Source organism: Pipistrellus hanaki (genome assembly GCF_964339955.1).
Source record: "Pipistrellus hanaki genome assembly, chromosome: 1".
Classification (NCBI taxonomy): Eukaryota; Metazoa; Chordata; class Mammalia; order Chiroptera; family Vespertilionidae; genus Pipistrellus; species Pipistrellus hanaki.
The window spans coordinates 50,156,111-50,176,425 of NC_140503.1; the positions used below are offsets into that span (position 1 = coordinate 50,156,111).

Below are 20,315 nucleotides of genomic sequence, written 5' to 3' on the forward strand. Positions count from 1 at the left end.
TCTGTTTGGTCAGAACATCTAGGATTGTTATTATTTACTGTATGTTCTTTGGTCTGTATCTTTAGGTGAGAAATTTGCTCTGCATAGAATAAGCCTGAGTTTGTTACCTATTTTTGTTTAGCACCTCATTCCTGCTTTGCTCTATTTATGTCTGGCATTCCTAAGTTTGGTTCAGTTTTTGTAGTATATTTTCCACTTATTGCCTCATTTTTTCAAGTTATAAGCAAAAGTTTATTCAGAAAGTCATAGAGTTAGAAGTGAACTGTAGAAGAAATGGTTTTAGGAAACAAGTTACGAAGGCAAAAGGCCAGTGGAGAGAGAAAGGTAAAGGTTACATGCTTTGTGGGGGAAGGAGAGAAGGATGGGAAAGGTGTATGCATGCTCTTGAAAGAGAGAACCCCACCTATTGCCTCTTATTCTTAGTTTATCTCCTTTTTGTTAATATTTTTTGAGATAATAATTAAGTGAAATAATTTTTGTAGATATATTCTAGCCATACGACTGAAACTCACTTTGATTGTACCTAAGTTTTGATGCAGTAGTCAGCCATTACCTATTTCTGTCTCTATCTACCTATGTATCTACCTAGTTATCTAACATCTAGGAGAATGAGTTCTGAGTTTCTCACTATTGCTACCATGTACTAACTACAAATATCAGTTCAGAAATTGCTACTAGGATTATTAAAGTAGAATTTAAATATACTATGTATAAAAATATGTTTTTCTTTTTGAAAATAAGGTTTGCTTTCCTTTTAAAAATTAGGTAAGTCAAAAATGGCAGAACTGTTTATGGAATGTGAAGAAGAAGAGTTGGAACCCTGGCAGAAGAAAGTAAAAGAGGTTGAGGATGATGATGATGATGAACCGATCTTTGTTGGAGAAATATCAAGTTCAAAACCAGCAATTTCAAGTAAGCATTTACTTTTAGTGAAGCCAAGATTTATAAAATACTGTTTCTAATGGAAAAAATTCACAAACTGGCTTAGTGGTACTTAAGTCCTTGCTTCTCTGTAAAGAGTTGGGAATGAAAGATTAGATGTGAGGTAAGTAAGAATTTTAGAAACAGGGTGGGGATGTTATTGGGTACTTGAGGGAGGAGGTGTAAGAGGTTAAAATAACAGATCTGAGAAAAAGAAATGGACTAAAATTAGCTGGTGATATTGGAGGTCTTTTGTTATTAGAAATCATAATTTTTGTGGAGTTAAATTTTCTATTTATTCTTTTTTTCCACTTAAACTCAGAAGTAGAGGGAAAAAAGGGTTTAGAATACTTTGTTTAAAATGTCAGAATGTACTAAATAAGTTTGTGTTATTCTTAGATAGGGATTCTCAATTCCAGGCAACTGCCTTATTACAATGTTATTCATTCATAGATACAAAATGTATAGGCAGTGAATGGTTACAGTCTCTGGCCTGTATATTAATAGGTGCTTCTGATCACATCTGTTTTCCAGAAACTTGCATTTATATTCATGAAAGAGAAGTGCGCTGTCTACAGCTACTATATTTGGGTGACATAGCAGTTAAAACTTAAATCTTTATGGTTTTTTTTAACAGAATATCTTAATACCTTTGTAGATTCTAAATTTCAGTAAGAGTAATTGGATTTGACCTTGTTATAATGTTAAAGCAAAGAGCAATAACACCTTTAAATATATTCGTTCAAAAATATATAGAAATGTAGAGAAATAATGTATGAATTTTAGATTTTCTTACCAAGACATTGCTTAAAAGTGTGATTAAGAGGCTACTTTAGTCCTGCCCGGTAGCTCAGTGGATTGAGTGATGTCCCATGCATTGAGTGGTCACCGGTTCGATTCCTGGTAAGGGTACAAGTCTGGGTTGTGGGATCGCCAGTAGTGGTGTGCAGGAGGCAGCCCATCCATATTTCTATTCCTATCCCTCCTCCCTTTTTCTGTCTCTAAAATCAGTAAAAATACAGGTATTTTTAAAAAAGAATCCCTTGCTCTTTGTACTTTCTTAAAAAAAGAGGTTACTTTGAAATATTTGGAAAGCTTGATAACTTTCTTCTGTTGCCCCTAAATTTGTAAGGGCACTTTTATTCAGTTTTATCAGAGGCATAATAACTTAAAAATGTAATTCTCAATACCATTTCCTCTGGCAAATTAATAATCTCTCATGGAGGTTCTAATTGGAGTGCCACTTTGATTATAAATTGAATGATACTTGTTGATGATAGAAGAACATCCTAATATATAAAAACCCTCGGTTGTCACCACCAGTAAAGACCAAGGCTTGACCAATCGGACCTGAGGGGGCTGCGAATCGAGGCCAGAGAGAGGCCTGAAGAGAAGCAGGGACTGATCCATTGCCTCCATGGCAACTTTTGATCAGCACTTGCCTCCCTTTTTCTCTCTCAGTCTAGCTAGCAGCCATGCCTCCATTTCTCTCCAGGCCTCCACCTGGGCTGCTGATCAGTCCCGCCTTTCTCATCAGGCCCCATTGATAGGCCAAGAGATGCTGACTGACATAAGAACTGGCCAGTCAGAACCAAATGTGGGTGCTGTGAAAAACCAATGGCTGCCTAGGAGGCGGAATTTCTGATGCTTACTGGCATAGAAACTGACCAATCAGAACAAAATGTGGGTGCTATTGAAAGCCTTTTGCTGCCTAGGAGGCAGAGCTTCTAATGCTGACTAGCATATAAACCAGTCAAAACCCAGTTTGGGTGCTGTGGGAAGCCAGTGGCTGCCTAGGAGACAGAGGTTTTGATGCTGATTGGCATAGAAACCAACCAATCAGAACCAAATTAGTCAGCAGATTAGGGTAGTTGGGGGCAATCAGGTCAGCAGGGAGGGCAATTAGGGGAGATTAGGCAGGCAGGCAGAGGCAGTTAGGGGCAACCAGGTAGCAGGGGAAGGCAGTTAGGGGTGATCAGGCAGGCAGGAAGTGAACAGTTAGGAGCCAGTGGTCCCAGATTGCAAGAGGGATGTTTGATTGCTTGTTTAGGCCCAATCCCACAGGCAGTCCAACATCCCCCAAGGGGTCCCCAATTGCAGAGGGTGCAGGCTGGGCTGAGGGGACCTCCCTCCTTGCACAAATTTCATGCACTGAGCCTCTAGTAATTATATATTCTCTTTAATTTTTGTTTTTAGTAATTGTGATATTTTATACCAGTATATTACCATATTGTAAAATTGTTATTGAACTTCTCTTATTGAAAACATGATAGTTAAGATTCAAGTTGATTTTATACTGATTGTACATGATTTAACAGTGTTCAACTAGAATTCTATATAATAAAAGCCTCATGCTAAGTATCTGATCATCCGTTCAACCAATCAAAGCATAATATGCTAATGATATGCTAGTCGCTCACTGCTCATTATGACGTGCACTGACCACCAGGGGACAGATGCACCAACTGGTAGGTTAGCTTGCTGCTGGGGTCTGGCCAATTGAAAGACTGAGCAAAGATGGGCTAAACATGCCCTAGAGCCATCCGGTGGTCTCTTCCTGGCTGGCCAACTTCCCACATCCCTCCACAACCCCTATAGGTCCCTCCCTAGCCCCAGGCATGCACTGGTGGGGTTCCTTGGCCTGGTCTCCATTCTCTCGCAATCCAGGACCCCTCTGGGAATGTTGGAGAGCCAGTTTCAGCCTGATCTCGAAAGTCAGGCCCAGGGACCCTGCTGGTGCACAGTTTTGTGCACAGGGCCTCTAGTAATGTATATTAGTTTTAAAATGATTACGTCAAAAAATAGAATTTCTTTTCTGAACTGTTAAGATATAGAATTTAAATGATTGTATTGGTTATGTGTAGGCCATAAAACGTTAATTAATAATAGTTCTTCGTTGTTTTGGGTAAATACTTAATCATGAATTTCAGAATGAAAATGGTGTTAACTTATTGGAGCAGAGTTGTTTCTTCAATAAGACATATGTAGGGCTTAGTTATAGAACACTACATTGTCATTATCAGATAATAGGCCTACTTCTGTGTGGCCCCTTTATAGGATTATTTTATGGGATCTGGTTATTTTTTACTATGACAGAAGAAAAGGACATTTTAATGATGTTTTTACCTTTTTCTAACCAACATTTTAGGCAAAACCCACACTTCCAAATTTTAGTTTGATTATTGAGTAACTTAAGAGTTACAGAGTTTATGTGCATGTAAGAATAAGGAGCTTATACTGATCCTGAAAATCATATTAGGCTCACATTGATTTCTGTTTTAGTAGTAGATTTGAAACTCCTTAAGTTATAAGATACTCTGGTAAACTATAGGTTCATTTTATTCTGTAGCCTCTGATAGTTTCCCTTTCAGAAATCAAGAATAATAGTAAGATAATCCAATGAGATCCCTCATAAGATCATGTAAAGGATTTTAGGGATGTGAGTGGCATATGAAACTTGGGCAAGGTTTTGATTTTGAGTAATAGAAACCTTAGTGTATATAGAGCCCTATCATCAAAGTAAGACATATACTTCTATTATAAGTTGTATATGAATGTACTTTTGGAAAAGTTTTACTAATAATGTAGAATGTTTCTTTGCCATGTAAAAGGTTTGACTTATATTTAGTCAGATTTAACAATTTTTCATTTTTGGCCTTTGAATTTTGAGTTATAGTTAAAAAGATTGCTCTAATACTATGCAACAATTAAAGCTTGTAATCTTGTTCCTTTAGTAAAAAAAAAAAAAAATATATATATATATATATATATATATATATACATATATATATGTTTAACTGTATTTTAAAATTAGTGATAACTTATAAACTTCTTCCAGGAATCTAGTTGTTTTCAGTTCATGTTTTATATTATCTTAATATATATTCATCAAACAAATGAATTTTAAAATAAATATAATTTTTTTTTAGATATTTTGAATAGAGTAAACCCTAGCTCATACTCAAGAGGAATAAAGAATGGCGCACTCAGTCGAGGTATAGTATTATTTTTTTAAATTTTAAAGTGAAGTATTTTAATATTGATTATAAAGAAATATATTCAATATATTTTGTAATTTTGAAATACAGGTATTACTGCTGCATTCAAGCCTACAAGTCAACACTGCACGAACCCAATATCAAATCCAGTGGCTGCCTCACCAGTAAATTTTCATCCTGAATCTAGATCTTCAGATAATTCTGTTATTGTTCAGCGTTTGTCTAAACATGTAAGTGTTTCTGAAACTACACAGTCAGCTCAGGCATATCATGGATATTATTTATTAACTAGAGGCCGGATACACAAAATTCATGCATTATGGGAGGGGAGTGTCCCTCAGCCCTCTCCAATCTGAGACCCCTCGGGCAGTCAGACATCCCTCTTATAATCTGGGATTGCTGGCCCCTAACTGCTCCCTTGTCTGCCTGATGGCCCCCAACTGCTCGCCCCTGCTGGCCTGATATCCCACAACTGCTCTTCCCTGCAGGCCTGATTGCCCCCAACTAACCTCCCTTGCAAGCCTGTTCCCTACTAGCTGCCTTCCCCTGCTGGACTGGTCACCCCTAACTTCCCTCCCTTGCTGGCCTGGTCGCCCCCAACTGCCCTCCTCTGTGGCCTGGTTTCCTCAACTGCCCTCCCCTGCAGGCCTGATTGCACACATCTGCCCTTCCCTGTTGGCCATCTTTTTTAAAATTTATTTTTGTTTTTTTAAAATAAATATTTTTTAGATAATTACATTAAGGAACATTTTTTACCTCCATAGCCCCCCTCCATCTGGTTCCCACCCCACCCCATGCCCTTACCTTTCCCACTGTCCTCATCCATAGGTGTATGATTTTTGTCCAGTCTCTTCCTGCACCCCTTTCCCCCTGAGAATTGTCAGTCCACTCCCTTTCTATGCCCCTGTTCTATTTTATTCACCAGTTTATTCTGTTCATCAGATTTTTTTTATACAATTGATTTTTAGATTCACTTGTTGATAGATGTGTATTTGTTGTTCGTAAATTTTTTCGTTTTTCTTCCTCTTCTTACAGAATACCTTTCATCATTTCATATAATAGTAGTTTGGTGGTGATGAACTCCTTTAGTTTTTTCTTATCTGTGAAGCTCTTTATCTGCTCTTCAATTCAGAATGATAGCTTTGCTGGGTAGAGTAATCTTGGTTGTAGGTTCTTTTTTTAAAATTTTTATTTATTTATTTATTTATTTTAATATATTTTATTGATTTTTTACAGATAGGAAGGGAGAGATAGAGAGCTAGAAATGTCAATGAGAGAGAAACATCGACCAGCTGCCTCTTGCACACCCCCTACTGGGGATGTGCCCACAACCAACATACATGCCCTTGACCGGAATCAAACCTGGGACCTTACAGTCCGCAGACCAACACTCTAGCGCTGAGCCAAACCGGTTTCGGCAGTTGTAGGTTCTTGCTGTTCATCACTTTGAATATTTCTTGCCACTCCCTTCTGGCCTGTATAGTTTCTGTTGAGAAATCAGCTGACAGTCGTGTGGGTACTCCCTTGTAGTTAACTAACTGTTTTTCTCTTGCTGCTTTCAAGATTCTCTTTCTCTTTTGCCCTTGGCATTTTAATTATGATGTGTCTCAATGTGGTCCTCTTTGAATTCCTCTTGTTTGGGGTTCTGTGCGCTTCCTGGACTTATAAGTCTATTTCTTTCACCAGGTGGGGAAAGTTTTCTGTCACTATTTCTTTAAATAGGCCTTCAGTATCCTGCTCTCTCTCTTCTGGCACCCAAAAAATCCGGATGTTGGTACGCTGAAAGCCATCCCAGAAGCTCCTTACACTATCCTTACACTTTTGGATTCTTCTCTCTTTCTGCCTCTCTGGTTGGGTGTTTTTTGTTTCCTCATATTCCAGATCTTTGGTTTGACTCTTGGGGTACATTGATCTACAGCAGAGTTTCTGTATATTCTTTATTTCAGACAGTGTATGCTTAATTTCTAACTGGTCCTTTTCCATTTTTTTGGTATTCTCATTAAGGTCCTTGAAGGTCTCTTCAAGTTTCTCAGTGGTTTTTAGAAGATTCTTGAGTAACCTTATAAATGTGATTCTGAACTCTGGGTCATCCAGTAGTTTATTTTCCTCCATCTCTCCCATTTGTGATATGCTTCTGTGTGTCTGCATTTTGGCTGCCTCCCTGTGTTGATGGAATGGCTTTGTGTGGTAGGTGACCTATAGGAGCCAGTAGCTCAGCTTCCCCAATCATCTGAGGTGGTTGCTCTTGGTACGCCCTTTTGTGGGTTGAGTGTAAAGTCTTGGGTGTAGTTAAGCCTTGATTGCTGTTGGTACACTTGGAGGAATTGACCTCCAGGGCAATTGGCTGCAAGGACCTGCTGTGTCTATAATGGAAGAACTGCTGCGCTGGAGACAGGCTTATGGTGCAGGCCTTGTTTTAGTGGGGCTTTGCTGCTCACTGAGTCTGTCTCCTGAATGTGTCATTATGGATGTGAAGAGTTGAAATCTGGTGTCTTACACTGACCACTAGGTACACTGGCTTCTGGATCTCCAACGAGATGCAGTTCAGCTACTGTCCTAGGCCACCCTGCAGGAGCTACAGCGAGAACCACAGTCCTCTCCTTCCTGCTTGGAGCTTGGAAGCTTTGGAGCTTTCTGCACCAGGTTGCAAGTTTGTTAGGTTAAACTGCAATAGAGAAGGCCATTCATATGCAAAAGCCTCTGCTTGGAGCTTGGGTGTGTTCGTAGATTGCGGGAGTGGAGTCTCAGGGCATGACTAGGCTAGGGCATGGCAAACAGTGATGGCTGCCAGTCTGCCATCTCTGCCTCTCCATGACTGCGTCCCCACATCTCGCGCGTGTGCCACAACACAGCAAACAATTACTCTTGCACTCAGCTCTGCAAACAAGCCGCCCTCACTTTCTGAGCCAATGGCAGACAGTCTAGCTTCTCCCCAGAAAATGGATTTCAGAGAGATTGGGAGATTGTCTCTTCAGGTTAAAGAAAGCAGCGCCCTCTGCCAGCTGGGATCCACGCCCACACCTGTACCTCAGTTTTTCAGCACTTGTGCCCTGAATGCTCCTTTCTCTTTCAGTCTAGTTGTAGAGCTTTCTTTCAGCCAGCTTTCCCATGGTTCTGGGTGATAGACGTTATGTTTTTAGTTGTAGTTTTGAAATGGTTGTGCACTGCAGCAGTTTAGGTGTGTTTACCTAAGCCATCATCTTGGATCCTCCTGCAGTATTCTTTTGGTTAGATGCAAATAACATGTCTTGCTTGCACTCAAAGAGAATCATATAGGACATGAATGGGGGGGTCATGGAGGCCACTTTTGAGTCTGTTCACCACACACAGTGAGTTACTTAATCTTGGTTATCTGGCAAACATTTCCACAAAATTGAAAAGGGCATTTGTAACCTAAAGGAAAACAGCTGATAGTATTCCTGTGAAGGGTAAAATTTTAGCTTTCAAGCAAAAGTTAGAATTTTTGAAAACTTGTATCTGCTTGTATCTGCAGCTTCCCAGTAGGTAAAGACTTTAATGACAGGTAGTATTAATAATTAAAAGTTTTTGTTACTATATACTGAACTTTCAAGATTTGGAAAATGTGCATAATTCAAAGAAATCAGTATTTTCCATATAACCAATGCTTGATGTTACAAAATCACGCATGAAAGAAAAATCCTTTCAAAGTGTAAGATAGACTAATAGGTTTTAATGTAACAAAGTACAAAGCTTAGTGATAAGGAGTAAGATTTTGCATTCCAAGAAACCTTTAAGAAAATACCAACTGTTGAGTTTTGGTGTAGTATTAAAGAAGTACATTTACAGTTATCCTAAAGTGCTATTAAAATATTTCCCCTTTCAACTATATATATTTATAAAGCCAGATTTTCTTTATATTTTTCAATCCTGAAACCAAGGAGTTAGAGCAGGGGTCTTCAAACTACAGCCCGCGGGCCACATGCGGCCCGCAGAGGAGTCTGATCCGGCCCACCAGGTTTTTTGGGCAGTGAGCGCAGCCGAGGTGTTACAGTAGGAATTAGTAGTTCATATAGTCTGGCCCTCCAGCCCTCTGAGGGACCGTGATCTGGCCCCCCGTTTAAAAAGTTTGAGGACCCCTGAGTTTTAAAACAAAGTTACCCAAAATATAGAGTCTTTGCTGTAAGTTAAAATCAAATTCACTTTTTTTTTTTTCCATGTTTATAATAAAGTATTTGACATTGGCCTTAGAGACATAGGAAATTTTCCTTATGTTGTTTTGGCAGTAGGGAAACAACTACCAAAGCACCTATACATTTTCTTGCAAATAATAAGGTTTAACACCACAATTGACTCTAAATATTTTTAGTATTAATAGTTTATTTTTTTCTGTATTTCATATCTTATTACTATAAGGTAATCCACTTACCTCTTAGCACTAAAAATAGATATTTTGAGGTTGTATCTTTTATAGAAAAGTTATTAAATTTAGCTTTAACCTACATAAAAATGAAAAGGAAGACTACAGCCGGGACCGGTTTGGCTCAGTGGATAGAGCGTTTGGCTCAGTGGATAGAGCGTTGGCTTGCGGACTGAAAGGTCCCGGGTTTGATTCCAGTCAAGGGCATGTACCTTGGTTGCAGGCACGTCCCCAGTAGGGGATGTGCAAGAGGCAACTGATCGATGATTCTCTCTCATCGATGTTTCTAACTCTCTATCCCTCTCTCTTCCTCTGTGAAAAATCAATAAAATATATTTTAAAAAAAGAAAAAGAAAGAAAGAAAAAGAAAAGGAAGACTACAGCCTTTTAAAACTATGGCTAAATAAGTGCACCTTCCATTTATATCTTGAATATGTTATACAGTATATCATAAAAAATAATAATGTGTTTGGGCAGACACCTCCCACCAACTCCTCCCTCCCCCTTTGCGAATTCTTTTCTGTGGTTTCAGCATTCTGAAGTAATGATTAATAGTGAAATGAGCCCTGAACTAGTATTTAAAAGACTTAGATTGAAGCAAGAGACTTGAATGCTGATTTTGTCTTCCTCTTAACCATTGTCAAATTTCTCTGAGCCTCATTTTCTTTATTTCTAGAATGAGAGATTTTTCCCAGACCACTGACTCTCAATTTTGGCTTCTTAAGTTCTGTAGGCTATAATTGAATGCCACGATAGATGGAAAGCTACCAAAAATATAAAGATTATTTGCTATTAGTTGGAATCACATTAAGTCAGTGGTTTTCTAATGCTTATTGTAAGGTATTTGGCATTTGGAGAATAGAAAACCAAAAAAAAAGAAATTTAGTTATTTAATTCAGTTTGCTAGAAAAATCTTTCCAGCATTGGACTCAGACAGAAAAAAAACAAAATGTGGTGGTACCTTTGGTGTTATAAAAGTTAGAAACTAAAACTTTCTAAATTACGGTGTTTTATATATATGGGCATAGTTTTTAAATCAAAGCACCTCAATTGATGTTTCCCAATCTTGGAGAGTATTTAAATAAGAGATTTTACCAATTGGTCTGGGTGGGTCCCCAAATGATGCATTTTAAACAACTCTCCCAAGTGATTCTAATGTACAGTTAAAGTTAAGAATGACAGATGTATTCTGGAATGAATTGAGAATATACTTTAAGGGAATTTACTCTGAATTTTGGAAACAACTATTGTTAATAAATTATACCTTTTCATTTTATGTTCTGTTTTTGCATATTTACTTTTTTATGGAATATCCCTATACTTTAGCATCTTCTTTAGATAGCAGGGATCTATTATCACCCATATAGTCAGTGTGATATAGCCTAAGGGCATAGGCTTTGCAATAAGAAGTTGGGGCAATATCAGGAACCTTACATAACTGTAGCCAGTCTATACATTTATAGAATAATGTATAATATTGGGTCTTCATTAGTCAAGTACTTGATTTAATTCATACATTCACTGTGAATTGCAAGTGTATTTGAAACATGCATGTACTGTGTAGTGCAAGTACATTTAAATTTGAAAGGTGACTAACCTGAAGCTCAGATGTGACTTGCCCAGGATTTTATAAATAAACTAGAGGCCTGGTGCACAAAATTTGTGTACGGGGGCGGGGAGGTGTCCCTCAGGCTAGCCTGCACTCTTTCCAATCTAGGAGCTCTCAAGGGATGTCTGACAATCCAGGACTGCTGGCTCCTAACTGCTCGCCTGCCTGTCTTCCTACTTGCCCCTAACTGCTTCTGCCTGCCAGCCTGATCACGCCCTAACCACTCCTATGCCAGCCTAATTGGTGCCTAACTGTTCCCCTGCCAGCCAGTTTTCCCCCAACTTCCCTCCTCTGCCGGCCTGGTCACCCCTAACTGCCCTCCCCTGCAAGGTTGATTGCCTCCAACTGCCCTTCCTTGCAGGCCTGGTCCCTCTCAACTGCCCTCCCTTGAGGCCTGGTGTCTCCCAACTGCCCTCCCTTGCTGGCCATCTTGTGGTGGCCATCTTGTGTCCACATGGGGACAGGATCTTTGACCACATAGGGGCAGCTATCTTGATCTTGTGTGTTGGAGTGAAGGTCAATCTGCATATTACTCTTTTATTAGATAGGATAGAGACCTGGTGCACGGGTGGGGACCAGCTGGTTTGGCCTGAAGGGTGTCCTGGATTAGTGTGGGGTTCCAATGGGGCGTGGGGCGGCCTGGGCGAGGGGCTTGTGGTAGTTTGCAGGCCAATCACACCCCCTGGCGCCCCAAGCGTAGGCCCTGGTATCTGGAATTTATTTACCTTCTACAATTGAAACTTTGTAGCCTGGAGCCTAGCCGATCTGTGGCTGCTGCCATTTCTAAAATTGAAACCTGTATACTGGAGTGGAGTCTTGGGCCCGCCAGAGTGTGTGGAAAGCTTGGCTTCCTCTGTTGCGGGGGAAACCCAAGCCTCTCTCCTGGTAGCCACCTTGGTTGAGTTTATTTACATACTCGCTCTGATTGGCTAGTGGGTATGGCTTATGGGCGTGGCTTGTGGGTATAGCAGTGTGATGGTTAATTTGCATATTACTCTTTCTTTCCTTTTTTTTTTAAATTGCTATCTGTGTACATATACCATTGCCTCCCCCTCCCATACATTCTCTTCCTCCCCAGAGTTTTGTGTCCATTGATTGTACTTATATGCATGTATACAAGTACTTCGGTTGACCTCTTATCTACCCCAGATCTCCCTACCCTCCCCGCTGTAATTTGACAGTCTGCTTGTTGCTTTACTGTCTCTATATCTTTTGGTTCATCAGTTTATAATGTTCTTTATTATCCATTAATGAGTGAGGTCATGTGGTGTTTCTCTTTCATTGACGGGCTTATTTCACTGAGCATGATGTTCTCCTATTCCATCCAGGTTGCTGCAAATGATGAGAATTTCTTCTTTTTTATGAGAGCATAATATTCCATTGTGTAGATGTACCATAGTTTTTTGATCCAATCATCTGCTGATGGGCACCTCGGCTGTTTCCAAATTCTAGCTATTGTAAATTGTGCTGCTATGAACATAGGGGTGCATATATCCTTTCTGATTGGTGTTTCTAGTTTCTTGGGATATATTCCTAGGAGTGGGATTACTGGGTCAAATGGGAGTTCCATTTTCAGTTTTTTGAGGAAACTACATACTGTTCTCCACAGTGGTTGCACCAGTCTGCATTCCCACCAGCAGTGCACGAGGGTTCCTTTTTCTCCGCATCCTCACCAACATTTGTCATTTATTGATTTATTAATGATAGTCATTCTGACAGGTGTGAGATGGTACCACATTGTTGTTTTGATTTGCATCTCTCGGATAATTAGTGACTTTGAGCATGTTTTCATGTGCCTCTTGGCCTTCCTTCTGTCTTCTTTTGAGAAGATTCTATTTAGATCCATTGCCCATTTTTTAATTGGTTCATTTATCTTCCTTTTATTAAGTTGTATAAGCGCTCTGTAGATGTTGGAGATTAAACCTTTATCAGTGATAACATTTGCAAATATATTCTGCCATACAGTGGGCTTTCTTGTTGTTTTGTTGATGGTTTCTTTTGCTGTAAAAAAGCTTTTTATTTTGATGTAGTCCCATTTGTTTATTTTCTCTTTAGCTTCCATTGCCCTAGGGGCCGTATCAGTGAAGAAGTTCTTTTGGCATATGTCTGAGATTTTGCTTCCTGTGGATGCCTCTAGTATTTTTATGGTTTCTTGTCTTATGTTTAAGTCCTGTATCCATTTTGAGTTTATTTTTGTGTATGGTGTAAGTTGGTGATCTAGTTTCATTCTTTTGCATGTATCTGTCCAATTTTCCCAACACCATTTATTGAAGAGACTGTCTTGACTCCATTGTATGTTAGTGCCTCCTTTGTCAAATATTAATTGAGCATAGTGATTTGGGTTGTTATCTGGATTCTCTGTTCTATTCCATTGATCTATATGTCTGTTCTTGTGCCAATACCAGGCTGTTTTGAGGACAGTAGCTTTGTAATACAGTTTGAAATCTGGTATTGAGATTCCTCCTACTTTACTCTTCTTTCTCAGGATTGCTGTGACTATTCGGGGTCTTTTATTGTTCCAAATGAACTTTTGGAGAGTTCTTTCTAGGTCAGTGAAATATGCTGTTGTTATTTTAATGGGGAGTGCATTGAACCTATAAATTGCTTTGGGAAGTATGGACATTTTAATGATGTTGATTCTACAATCCATGAACATGGTATGTTCTTCCATCTGTTTACATCTTCCTCCATCTCTTTTTTCAGTGTCGTGTAGTTTTCTGCATATAGGTCTTTTACCTCCTAAATTAAGTTTATTCCTAGGTATCTTAATTTTTTTGGTGCGATGGTAAATGGGATTGCCTTTTTAGTCTCTCTTTCTGCAAGTTCACTATTGGTGTACAGAAATGCCATAGATTTCTTGGCGTTAATTTTGTATCCTGCTACATTGCCAAATTCATTTATTAAGCCTATTAGTTTTTTGATGGAGTCTTTTGGGTTTTTTATGTACAATATCATGTCATCTGCAAATAAGGATAACTTTACTTCTTCTTTTCCAATTTAGATGCCTTTTATTTCCTCTTCTTGTCTAATTGCAATGGCTAGTACTTCCAGTACTATGTCAAACAGGAGTGGTGAGAGTGGGCAACCGTGTCTTGTTCTTGTTCTTAGAGGGAATGGTTTTAGTTTTTTCCCATTGAGTATGATGTTGGCTGTGGGTTTATCATATATAGCTTTTATTATGTTGAGGTATGATCCTTGTACTTCCACCTTGTTGAGAGTTTTTATCAGGAAAGGGTGTTGGATTTTATCAAATGCTTTTTCTGCATCAATTGATATGACTATATGATTTTTATCTCTCAATTTGTTTATGTGATGTATCACGTTTATTGATTTGCGGATATTGTACCATCCTTGCATTCCCTGAATAAATCCTACTTGGTTGTGGTGTATGATCTTTGTGATGTTCTGCTGGAGCCGATTTACTAGAATTTTGTTGAGGATTTTGGCATCTAATTTCATGAGGGATATTTGGCTGTAATTCTCTTTCATTGAGTTGTCTTTATCTGGTTTTGGTATTTGGGTGATGCTGGCTTCATAGAAGGAGTTTGGAAGTGTTTCTTCCTCTTGAATTTTTTGGAATAGTCTGAGGAGAATAGGTTTTAGTTCTTTGAATGTTTGGTAAAACTTTCCTGTGAAACCATCTGGCCTGGGTTTTTGTGTGCTGGAAGTTTTTTGATGACTGTTTCGATTTCTTCCCAAGTCACTGGTTTATTGAGGTTTTTAGAGTCTTCCTGATTGAGTTTTGGAAGGTTGTATTTTTCTAGGAATATGTCCATTTCCTCCAGGTTGTCCATTTTGTTGGAATAGAGTTGTTCGTAGTATTTTGTTACAATCCTTTGTATTTCCGCGGGGTCTGTTATTTCACCTCTTTCGTTTCTGATTTTGTTTATTTGGGTCCTCTCTGTTTGTTTCTTGGTTAGCCTTGCTAGAGGCTCATCAATCTTGTTTATCCTTTCAAAGAACCAGCTCTTGGTTTTGTTGATCTTATGTATTGTTTCTTTGGTCTCTGTGTTTATCTTTGCTCTGATTTTTATTTCCTTCCTTCTGCTTACACTGGGTTTTTCTTGTTGCTCTTTTTCTAACTCTTTGAGTTGTAGAGTTAGATAATTTGTTACCATTTTTTTTCTTGTTTTTTGCAATAGGCTTGTAGGGATATGAACTTCCCTCTCAAAACTGCTTTTGCTGTGTCCCATAGATTTTGGATTGTTGTGTTTTCATTGTCATTTGTTGCCATGATGTTTTTAATTTCTTCCTTCATTTCTCTGGTAACCCAGTCCTTGTTTAATAGCATGCTGTTTAATCTCCATGTGTTTGATTTCTTTGGATTATTTTTATTGTAGTTAATTTCCAGTTTTATGCCACTATGATCTGAAAAGATGCTTGATATGATTTCTGTCTTCTTGAATTTGAGGAGACTATGTCCCAACATGTGGTCTATCTTTGAGAATGTCCCATGTGCACTTGAGAAGAATGTATATTCTGTGGCTTTGGGGTGGAATGTTCTGAAGATGTCAATTAATTCCATCTGGTCTAGTGCATCATTTAGGATTGATATTTCTTTGCTGATTTTTTGTTTAGATGATTTGTCCAAAGGTGACAGGGGGTATTAAAATCTCCTACTATGATTGTATTGCTATTAATTTCTCCCTTAATATCCATCAGCAGTTTTTTTTATATTTTTGGGTGCTCCTGTATTGGGTGCATATATGTTTACCAGGGTTATTTCTTCTTGATGGATTGCTCCCTTTAGTATTATGAAGTGGCCTTCATTATCTCTTGTTATGTCCTTCACTTTGAGGTCTAATTTGTCCAATACAAGTATTGCTACCCCAGCTTTTTTTTTTTTTTTTCTTCATTTCCATTCGCCTGGAAAACCTTTTTCCATCCCTTCACCCTCAGTCTGTGTGCGTCTTTTTTTCTGAAGTGGGTTTCTTGTAGACAACAGATATATGAGTCTTGTTTTCTTATCCAATCTGTTACCCTATGTCTTTTGATTGGAGCACTTAATCCATTTATATTTAGAGTTATTATTGATAGGTACTTATTTGACGCCATTTTTATTCTGTACCCCTGTGTTCCTTCTTTGTTTCCTATTTCTTTATTTTTACAGTAGACCTTTTAGCATTTCTTGCATTGCTGGTTTGTTGGAGATAAATTCCTTTAGTCTTTTTTTGTCTGTGAAGCTCCTGATTTCACCTTCAATTTTGATTGATAGCATTGCTGGGTACAGTATTCTTGGATTCAGACCCTTCCTTTGCATGACTTTGTATATTTCATCCCATTCCCTTCTGGCCTGATGCGTTTCTGTTGAGAAATCAGTTGCTAGTCTGATGGGAGTTCCTTTATATGTAACTTTCTGTCTCTCTCTAACTGCTTTTAAGATTCTTACTTCGTGGTTGGTGTTTACCAATTTAATTATAATGTGTGTTGGCGTCGGTCTTTTGGGATTTTGGGACTCTGCGAGCATCTTGGATTTGTGTGGGTTTTTTCTTCTCTATCAGGAAATTTTTCTGTCGTTATTTCTTGAAATACATTTTCCATGTCTTCCTCAGTTTCATTTCCTTCTGGAACCCTTATTATTCTAATATTGTTTTGTTTTGTATTGTCCCAAAGTTCCCTTAGGCTCTCCTCCTACTTTTTAATTTTTTTTTCTAGAAGCTGCTCTAATTGTTTTTTTTTTTTTTTTAATCTTGTCTTCTAGCTCACTGATGCGGTCCTCTGCTTCTGCTAGTCTGCTCTTGATGCTTTCTATTGAGTTCTTCATAGTAGCAATGTCATTTTTCATTCCTTTTTTTTTTTTTTTTTTACATATATTTTATTGATTTTTCACAGAGAGGAAGGGAGAGAGATAGCTAGAAACGTCGATGAGAGAGAAACATCGACCTGCTGCCTCTTGCACACCCACTACTAGGGATGTGCCCGCAACCAACGTACATGCCCCTGACTGGAATCGAACATAGGACCTTCCAATCCGCAGACCGACGCTCTACCACTGAGCCAAACCGGTTTCGGCTTTCATTCCTTCTTGATACATCTTCATTTCCCCTTGGTTCTTCTTCATTTCCTCTTGGGTCTTACTCATATTGTCAAATTTGTCTTCCATTCTTTTTAGCCATCTTATGATCATTACTCTGAATTCTTGCTCTGATAGGTTGCTTGCCTCTAACTCGTTTACTTCCTTTTCTGGTGATGCCTGCTTTTCTTTCATTTGTGATCTGTTTCTTTGTCTCTACATGGTCTCTCTTTTCAGGATGTCTGGTTATATTGATTTAAAGGCACAAAATACAACACAACCAGGTTGTGATGGTTAATTTACATATTACTCTTTTATTAGGTAGGATGTACAGGTCTTCTTAATCCCAGTCTAATGCCTTACTGTTGAATTTGATATCTTTCCAAACTATTTTCTAAAACGTTAAAATACCCTGTTGCCAAATTATTTTAATCAGTTAATGTTGAATAACATGAACCTGGGCTATGAAATTGTGGTAATTAACCAGAATTGTCCCCTAAGAAAGTGTTATCAGTATTTACTTTATATTTCTTTTAAAGTACTATTTTTTAAAACGCAAGTGAATAGTTTCTATTTTTTGAAGGGCAAATATTTGGAGAAAATATTTATTTTGAATTGAGATTGTGGTTGGTTACAATTAAGTGATATGACTAGCATTATTGATTTTTTAAAATATTATATGGTAAAGCTCAAATGCAGCTATCTTTCTGTTAGGCCTTTAAATACTAAAGGTGGTTTGAGTTACTTCCATACCTGTTTCCATAACTTTTTCTAAAACAATAGCCTTCATTTATTTAGTCACCGATCTGTAATGTGTACAGGCTATGATAAGAAAGACCCATTTCTTTCTCTTAATTACTTTTGGGGTATAATTAACAATATATGAATTTTCGGTGTACAACATAAATATTTGATTACTTGTATATAGTATATTGCAAAATGATATCTGTAGTAAGTCTAGTTAAGTATCACCATATGTATGGAGTTCTTTTAAATAAGAAATTTTAATATCTTAGCAGCTTTCAAATATTCACTATATTATTATTATTGTTATTTTGTTCATCTTCACCTGAGGATAATTTTTCTATTGATTTCCAGAGAGTAGAAATGAAGAAGGAGGCTGAGAGAGAAATGTGGATGTGAGAGAGACACATGAGTTGGTTGCCTCTGGGAGGTGCCCCATCTAGGGCCAGGGAACAAACCTGCAACCAATAAAGGTCCCCTTGGGTGTCAGTCAAACCCGAGACCCTTAGGTGAGCAGACAGACGCTCTACCACTGAGCCACACTGACCAGGGCTATTTTTAACTGTGGTTACAATGCTGTAAATTACATTACTGTGACTTATGGGTGGAATTTTTTACCTTTGGTTGCCTTCACCCATTTGTTTTCATAATTAACAAATCCATGTCAATAGAAAAGTTGGTAGCAAAACAAAATTTTAAAAATATAGTTATTCCTCAATTTATTAGCACAAAACAAAACTTTTACATTTTTCTTTAATGTTTATTTTTGGGGGGAAAGTTTAGAAAGAAGACATATATTTTGAATATTTTTCTTCATATAGTATAGATCCGTGTTCAGCAAACTGCCACTCGAGAGCCACATGCGGCTCTTTGGCCCCTTGAGTGTGGCTCTTCCACAAAATACCATGGCTGGGCGAGTCTGTTTTGAAGACGTGGCGTTAGAAGACGTTTAAGTTTAAAAAATTTGCCTCTCAAAAGAAATTTCAATCATTGTTGTTATATTTGGCTCTGTTGACTAATGAGTTTGCTAACCACTGGTCTAGGCCAAAAGGTACAGAGAAAAACCTTTCAGGCTGCCTTCCAAAATAAGTGCTAAGAGAGGGATAGATGAGGACTTAGCTTTTTTTTTACTTTTCCTTGCATTTACCCGAAGATTTCGCTAAGTTTTGTTACTTGCTTTTTGATGGGAATACTGAATTTTTAGGAGCTTTATAAAGTACAGTAATCTCATTGACTTAAAATGGATTTATATGTTTATTTTACCTTGAAAAAATTATGCTCGATGTCCTGACTGGTTTGGCTCAGTGGATAGAGCGTCAGTTTGTACTGAAAGGACCTCCCTCTCCCCCCATGGGTTCGATTCTGGTCGAGGGCATGCGCCTTGGTTGTAGGCTTTATCCCCAGTAGGGGGTTTGCAGGAGGCAGCTGATCGGTGTTTCTCTGTCATTGATGTTTCTAGCTCCCTATCCCTTTCCCTTCCTATCTATAAAGTCAATAAAAACATATTTTAAAAAAAACAACTTATGCTAGAACTTGTCCCCCTTGTTTTAATTAACTAGTTAGGAATAAGCCAACTCTCAGTTTGCTTTCAACTTTAGAAGATGGTAATTTTGTTAGATGGTAATAATACCTTTGTGTTTTATAAGTTATTAGTAATTGAGTTATCAAAGATGATTATTATAATAGTGCATGCAGTTAAATTTACTTTTATAAAAGTATAAAACAGAATAATTATAACTGTGTTGAATAAATGTAATACTCCTCTTTTGAAATATTTCAACAGAGTTACATAACAAACTCATCACGAGTTGCATCTAATAATTCTACAGAGTTGCTGTTTGACTTGACCCAGGATACAGGATTATCACATTACCAAGGGGGACCGACACTTTCTATAACAGGTTGGTTTTAGTACTTTTTCAACAAATTATAAAAAGAAACTTGGTGAATATGCATATGAAATTGACTTTCTGTTTGAAGTCTTTTTCTTCATGTTTAGTTTTTTATAAAGTAAGGTAGAATAGTGCTAATCTTGAATGCTTTTCTTGGGTCATTTTAGATCTTATTTAATGATAGCATATTTTACTACCTCCTTTTAATTAAGTAGGCTAATTGACTTTGAGATTGTTGTTCACTTGCATTAAACATGCACTGAAAATAATTTCCTTAAGTTAGAGAAGTCCTTTGATAACCTGAATACTCTGTTAAAGGAAGTACTAATTACCTTCTATGATGACGAGTGTAAAAAAGTAATTATAGTTAATGTTTTAATTAGCTTAGTGTCTTTCTACTAATTTAATGATTGACGTGATAAATATGATTATAGAGTGCTGTTATAAAGTGGTTATAATAAATTTGTATATAGTTAGTATTTGTTAATTAGCCTTTGAAGGAGTAATGAAATGTCCCTATTGAAGAAGAGTTAGAGTTCTTCGATGATATATTAACTAGGGGCCTGGTTCATGAAATACCTGCACTGGGTGAGAGGTATCCCTCAATCCAGCCTGCCTCCTCTCACAGACTGGGAGCCCTCAGGGGATTTTCTAAGCCGAAGTCTAGCCTCCCTCTTTGGGAGGTGAGCAGGCTGAACAGGTGAAGGCACCAGCCCCATCACCCTGCTTCCACAGCCACTGCCAGCCACCACAACTGCCA

The 20,315-nt window shown here is 38.0% G+C and overlaps 1 protein-coding gene across 3 annotated transcripts in view; it reads left to right on the forward strand.

Moving 5' to 3' along the window:
• Nucleotides 1-20,315, forward strand: part of ZNF280D (zinc finger protein 280D) — a 91,950-nt gene that overhangs the window by 23,109 nt on the left and 48,526 nt on the right. For all 3 annotated transcript variants that reach the window (XM_084876066.1, XM_084876065.1, XM_084876067.1), the window contains 4 exons: nucleotides 766-912; nucleotides 4,851-4,916; nucleotides 5,010-5,149; nucleotides 19,447-19,564. In XM_084876066.1, the coding sequence (XP_084732192.1) occupies nucleotides 777-912; nucleotides 4,851-4,916; nucleotides 5,010-5,149; nucleotides 19,447-19,564 (460 nt within the window). In that variant the 5' untranslated portion in view covers nucleotides 766-776. The remainder of the gene's footprint in view (nucleotides 1-765; nucleotides 913-4,850; nucleotides 4,917-5,009; nucleotides 5,150-19,446; nucleotides 19,565-20,315) is intronic.